Below are 6,970 nucleotides of genomic sequence, written 5' to 3'. Positions count from 1 at the left end.
AGAGAGAGAGAGAGAGAGAGAGAGAGAGAGAGAGAGAAAGAGAGAGAGAGATTGCTAATGTTTCACCCATTCAATAGCTCGTAGATTCAAGCCAATTTGGAAATGTCAGTCAAGTTAAAAGGCTCCAGCTTGTATACATGGAAATTCTGAGGCAGAGAGTTATGTATTACTGAGCCTTACTCAGTTTTACAAGAGACACGAAAATGAATGCTGAACCCCAGCCGTTCCATTTGATGCTTGGGCCTGGCTTCTCCACTCAGACACTTCTTCATCCTGCCCTTTACTAAGTACCCAGTGCTGGGCAGGCCAGAGCCACACTGGGCGCTGGCTGAGAGTGTAAGATAAGCTCACTAAGTAGAAAAATGGGACAGAGAAGTTTAAAGGGAAAAAAACGTCTGCACGCAAGCAGATCCGATTGAGAACACAGGAAAGAGCTGTGGGAGGAGCCCAGGAGAGAGTGCGGGTTAAGTCGGGACAATGGAGCAGCGATGGCAGAGGTGAGGGGAAGACTGAGGAAGGCGGGAGGAGGCTGCTCGAGCTGCCGACAGAGGATAAAAGCCGGGACGAGGATATTTTAAAATTCGAGAAAAAAGTCCTAAAATACACGCCATCTGCTGCAGACACAAATCAAGATGCACAGTTGTTTGTGTATGTAGGGCAGGAGGATGGGGGCCTGCGGGCCCGCGGGTCATTCTTCTATTACAAGCAAATAAACATAAAAGTCATACCGTCTCTAGAAAAACAAACTGAACAATTCCTGGACAGACCACGGCGGCCACGGGTTTAAAAAGTATTGACTTTTAACCACACAGAGTAATGCGGACGTAACGCTCGAGACAACTTGTAAGGCAAGGGCTTCAGCTGGCTTACGACACCAGCATCCCATGTTCTTCACTCCTCAAGGGCTACTTCATTCAATTACGATGCCATTTCAGTGTGGAATACAGAGCTGCCTTTCCCTTTAATGCTAAACTGACTTGTTTAGGTACAGAAAGTATTTAGGACGCTCAAGCATATGCAGGAGGAAAAGGGTTATCTCTGGCAATGTTAATGGCTTTAAATGTTAGTAACACCAACATTTAAATCTTAAAAAAAAAACCAAAACTATAATTTGCTTTAGAAAAAAAGTTCTCCTAAATTATTTATTCATAGGCCCATCAGAAACTCCTGTCTAAAATAACTATGTTCCTCTAGTTTACATAATTTACAAACACAACAAAACAAAACGAATCAGCAACAGACTAATATCGTTGACTCAGCCTGCATGGGGCAGGTACTCACATATTTAAAAGTGTCAGATCATAATTAACATAGAAAATCTACAGAACATAACAACTCCTATTGTATTTGCAATGCACATTTAATCTAGAAATGATTAAATGATCATTTATGAAAAACATTCTGAGAAAAAAAAAATGTCCCAGAACTCTCGTGCCTGCAAGAACTGATGGAGCTGATGCCGACGGACTTGACATCCACCACCTATGGGAGGCTGGCATTTAGTTTTTCCCACAGTCTTGCCAAGGAACCAAACTCCTGCACTGATATATAGGCAAGGAAAAGAACATAAATACCGGATCATTAAAGAGTAAGCGTCCAAATAACTGTTTGGCTTCCTCCAGGCTCCCCTCCAAGTAAACAGCTCCTAGATGAAAGGAAGCGGGTGTCCAAAGCAAGGCTGCATTAATATTCAGAGAGAATTACACATCTCTATAAAAAGCAAAAAGGCAAGCTAAACCCCGTCTCAGAGAGAGCCCCGGAGCTGAGAGCAGACTGTTTTAAAGGGAACACTTCCCTGCCCTTAGCTACGCTTTTGTGCTAAAATTCAGACTGCAAATATAAAGTTAATTCACTAAAATTTGTAAGCAGAAGAGGCTAGATATGAACTCTCATGAAAGATATGGTATATAACCTATTAAGGAGACAATACTAACCGTACTAAAGAAAACACTTCAATTCAGTTTCTGTTTTTACAGTCATGTTTTAAAACAAACATATATATATATGCTAACAACAACAACAAAAAATAGATAAAAGCAGAAACTATGATAAACACATAAAACCAATCAAGGCTTCTGAAAATAAAAACAAGGGTAAGCTCCACTTTTAATTTGAAATAATAAATGCACACTAATCATAAGCTGTGAGCACTATAGCAACACATTTTAACTTGGTAGCAAAATAAACCTAGAGGAGAAAAGTCATATTTTCTTAAAATCAAAATTTTCTATCTGTCTTCAGAACGGCTACATTTCCATATATATAAAGCTAAAATGCTAGCCCAGAAGGCTTCGGATCAGTAAGCATTACTGACTGTATCAATAGCTATAGCTAGATGGATACGACAGCAGCCCTAGATCAGCCTGGCTGGCACCAGGCTCGCTGCCTCCACACGCCTCTCTGCCCCTTCTCGGGGCAGCTTGGGAAAAGCGACAGAAGATGCTCGCGGTTCAGGCTCAGAGCTGATTGGTGCAGACTCAGTTCTGTGGAACTCTACTCGGGACCAGGATGACTCTTTCAAGAACGCCCTGAGGCAGTGACACTACCTCCATCTCCGACAGGATTATCTGCCTGAGACAGACACATATCTGCCAAGCGATAGAATGGAATCCTGTTCACTCAAGCCTGAACCCAAACCATAGCCCTGCCAAATTGTGTGGACAGGGCGCAATGATTCCATGTGGTGAACTCCCTGGAAATACACCTATTTATGAAAAACACACACTGCTTGGAAAGAGTGGAGAAATGTTGACAGAAACTGTTGGTAAAGTGTATTTCAATTACCAGCTAATTAATTCTCTATGAATTTTCCTATACCAACAGCTGACCCAGGCTGTGATTTTCATGCACTTTCCAACAAGCTCAATACATAAGAAACAGATTTGAAAGGGAAATTACCTATCAATGCTTCAAAACAATTGGCCATTGCATGGCGGAGATCTGATTCTCTACATAGGTCGGGCCCATGGGCATACAGCATAAATCGATCCAGTTCAAGTTTCTGTAAAATCCAAAATGACGAAAGGTGAGAACATTTACCAAAACAGCCTTGTACATCACGGGGAAGGAAACAAAGGTGACGTGCACAGGCCTTATGCAGGGTCACCAGGCGCTTAGTCTAACAATCACGAGAAATACATATGGGTCAGTCCAAATTCCAACAGTCAGATTTGGGGTCAGAAATGACGAGATCTGACTTTTCAAATCTAAGTGCAAACCAAGTATGAGACTTCACTAAAAAAGATGCTGCTATAAAAACATGGGTGTTTGGATTCACTTAGAGGATGCAAACCTAACCGAAAAGGCTCGAGTCTTTGATCTAGATTAACATGACATGCATGATGTCTGGTACCACACAGAACAGGTGAGGCTCCTTTATCTTGATTTCCATATGTACTCACTCCATATCCTAATATACAATTAAATATAAGACCTCTTAGAGGTCGACCCAAACAAATAAATACTTCCTTATAAAATTCCTGAGACTTTCATAAAAGGAGAAAGACACAAATATTTTATATATATATATATATATATATATATATATATATATATATATATGTATATATGTATTAAATGTTTCCATTTCCATAAAGTTAAAATTTAAAATATTTGCTAAACACCTGAAACATGATATGTAATAAGACACAAGCTAATGAACAAATTAACAGCTGCAATCTCAGTCTTTGGATTAAAGACATTCAGACTCTATCCATATCCATTTGGATTGGAATCACTGCTAAGAATCTAGAGTATAAAACATATTCAAATCAGTTTTGCCTACCACATATATAACAGCACAAAGTTCCTTAAAAAACAATAAAAAAAAAAAACCTACTTGATCGCAAAGTGCCAGAGTTTATACTAGACTATGTCTAGACTATGTAAACGTCGTCTGTTTCACAGCCTCACTGGGAAAATACAATTGCTTGCTATCTCTGGAGTCCTGCTTGAGAGCAGACTGCAATTCTTCTGGGGTGCGGTGGATTTCCAACTCCTCACACAGCCCACTCTCTCAGCCTTGACTGTCTACGTAGGCTTCAGCAGAGCCCGTAAAGGGGCGAGCGCTGGGATGAAGCCCTAGGTCGCACAGCAGCGGCCAGTCTTTCTCCAACCCCGTGCTCCCCAGCAGCTGCAGGGCTACTGTCCTAGAAAAAGGTGGGCCACCACAGCCTTCTGCTGGAGACAAATGCTCTAGGGAAGGGAACTAGGAAATGTCTGGGGAACTTTGTAAGATAATTTATCACGTGTCTAGTTCTACAAAAACATTTATATTTGATTATATATTAGGATGTGAAATAGGTAGCTTCAGAAATCAAAGAGGAATATGGCTGAAGACACCATATTCTCGGCACTTGGATTCCAAATCAGAGAATTGTGCTAGGGTGGATTTGGTGAAGTAAGACCATAGAGCAATTCCTAAGGGAGACGCCGGCTAGCCAGTCATTCTACCTGGCTCTGGATAGCATCCAATGTGCTATGTAATGGCTTGCTTTCAGGCTACACCTGGTAAATATCCTCTCCACTGTCATCCCAGTATCTGTAGAATAGTTAAAACAACTTCACTATGGCCCAAACTGGACAGAAAATGAGGATGGAAAGGCTGAAAGTTCTTGGTTACTATGCACTTCCAACCACAAAGCATGTGACACAGCAGCTAAACACAAACGCACTTTTCCATGGCATGATTTCACGCACTGTAAGGATGCTAAGAGCAAGTGAGTTCTTCTTGTTGCTTATAGTTTTTCATTAGGCATTTTCAATTCTCCAATGCCACCAACGGTGGTTTGCAGCCTACCACAGTAACTGTGATAAGGTACTACTACACAACATAAAACAATGCTTCTGTGCTAACACAAAACCATAGTCTGAAATTTGCTCCATTTGTAATATTATTGACATCCTTACAAGATGAACTCAACAAGCCAGTGACAAAACTAGTCCTTTCCAACTTTTCTATCAAAATGAAAGGAAAGGGCAAGAAACTACCTAAGGCCAAAGCAAAGGAAAGCTTTCCCAGGACACACCGACAACCAGGAGCTTAAAGAGTCTTCATTCTTTCTGGTAAACACAAAAGCCTATAAAATGTGAGAATTTATTAGAAGAACCATGATAAACACTAAAAATAACTAGCTGCTACCAACTCATTTACATCTTTGTATGACTTCCATGAACAAAGACCATGAAACCCACTTTAAATACTCATGAAAACTCCTGATGTCATTTCATTCTCAAAGCCAGCAAGTGTGTGGAAGCTAATGCAGATCCCACTTTATACACGAGAGGGATGAGGCTCTGGGACAGAACAACTGTCCTATCGCCACCCGGGGTGCAAAAATCGGGATGGACAAACCCCTCGGGGTCAGCCAAAATGACCATGCTCCTCTTCGGTGTGAGTTACGTTAAGATATCACATAGAAATGGCAACACCAGATCAGATCAGGGTTATAACATCCCAGCATGAGTCTGGTCTGTTAGCCACTCGGCTAAGACAAGGAAGCACGCATACAGCCCAAAGCTTAATTAACGGGATTTGTGATTTGGGGATTCTCAAAGGTCTAAATAAAAAGTATCCCACACGGATACCCAGTTCACAAACTGCCTGGAATATTCTGTTCAGAGCTATAATTCTGCCTGTTAACATAAATTAATAAACAAAAACATATTACAGAAGTATTTCACTTCTTTTACATGGTTCCCATGTTCCTTTGCCCCAAATGCTTAGCCGTTCATGTCCATCTGTCTGTTGCTAACTCATCTGTTTTCAAGTTACCTCACAGCTGAACTCATTAGCTGCTGGTGAAATTCACACAGGTAACAGACCAAAACAAAGAAACAAACAACTCCACCATGGTCTGGGGAGTCATGGTCCATAACACCTGACTCCCCGACATTCGATTCACCGAGCTGCAGATTTTGTGCGCTTCAGAAGGCATTGTCAGACTCTGTGATTGCTTCCGATGCCCGACAGTACCTTTGCAAGCATGGCGAGGTGCTGATTCTGAACGATGGCCGTCCGATAGGTCGCCAAGCCCCCTTCCTCCAAGCTAGGAAACAGATAGTACAGGTGGACACTGCAGGAAAAAAGACCAGAAAAGAGCAGATAAATATGCATCACAAACTCTCTGCAGCACAGACAGAGGTGACGATACCGTGCCTGCAACAGATACTGGTCAGTTGCACTGAACTAACCTAAAGAGTAAATTATTTATGAACACACAAAACCCTAAAAGCAACATTTACTCATATGTGCATATGGATTTCTGTTAAAAGATTTCTCTGGGGACAGATAGTGACAGTCATCTGTGATCCTAGCATTCTAGAGACAGAGACAAGTGACTCAACCTAAGTATAAAGCCAGCCTAGTGTATATGATGAGTTCTACGCCAGTCAGGATTAGATAGTAAGACCATTGCTCAAAAAGTAAAAGCAAATAAAAAGATTTTTCTGAAATCTGATAATGACACAATCTGTCACACTTTTGTGACTAATGAGAGCAAACGTCTAAAAGTCCAAACTTGGGCCTATAAACAGATGCCCTTTGCTGGGTAGGACTATGGGCGGCCCCTGAGGACAATCCAGGGAAGCCCTGAGTAGCAATGTGGTTGTAAAGTGTCAGGAATACAGCGGCCGGGAATGGTGGCAGGGAGTGAGGGAACTCCAGGGCAAAGTGTGGCCAGGGTAGAAAGCTGCCCACAACACATCTGGACCACAGCTGCAGCTGCCTGCTCCCACAGTACTCTACCTCATCAAACCTGCTGCCCACCAGAACAGCTAGTCTCAGAGTTTCTCTATGTTCTTCTTTGGAAAACAAATGACCGTAAGATAAGAACAGCAGCCCAAGACAGTTCCAAGGGGAGCAGTGTCACCTCCCTTAAGAAAAAGACTGTGAGCATAGAAAGACAAAATGCACTTTCCCATCTGTAACCTCAATGAAAAATCTTAGAACACACACACACACATACACACA

The 6,970-nt window shown here is 41.8% G+C and overlaps 1 protein-coding gene across 3 annotated transcripts in view; it reads right to left on the bottom strand.

Annotated features, from left to right (window-relative positions):
• Positions 1–6,970, bottom strand: part of Drosha (drosha ribonuclease III) — a 102,426-nt gene that overhangs the window by 23,985 nt on the left and 71,471 nt on the right. For all 3 annotated transcript variants that reach the window (XM_021208257.1, XM_021208256.1, XM_029543950.1), the window contains exons 24-26: positions 5,975–6,074; positions 2,899–3,001; positions 1,575–1,645 (exon numbers count right to left, since the gene is read on the bottom strand). In XM_021208257.1, coding sequence (XP_021063916.1) covers positions 1,575–1,645; positions 2,899–3,001; positions 5,975–6,074 — 274 coding nt within the window. The remainder of the gene's footprint in view (positions 1–1,574; positions 1,646–2,898; positions 3,002–5,974; positions 6,075–6,970) is intronic.

Source organism: Mus pahari, chromosome 11, assembly GCF_900095145.1.
Source record: "Mus pahari chromosome 11, PAHARI_EIJ_v1.1, whole genome shotgun sequence".
NCBI lineage: Eukaryota > Metazoa > Chordata > Mammalia > Rodentia > Muridae > Mus > Mus pahari.
This window is presented reverse-complemented; position numbering and strand designations above follow the sequence as displayed.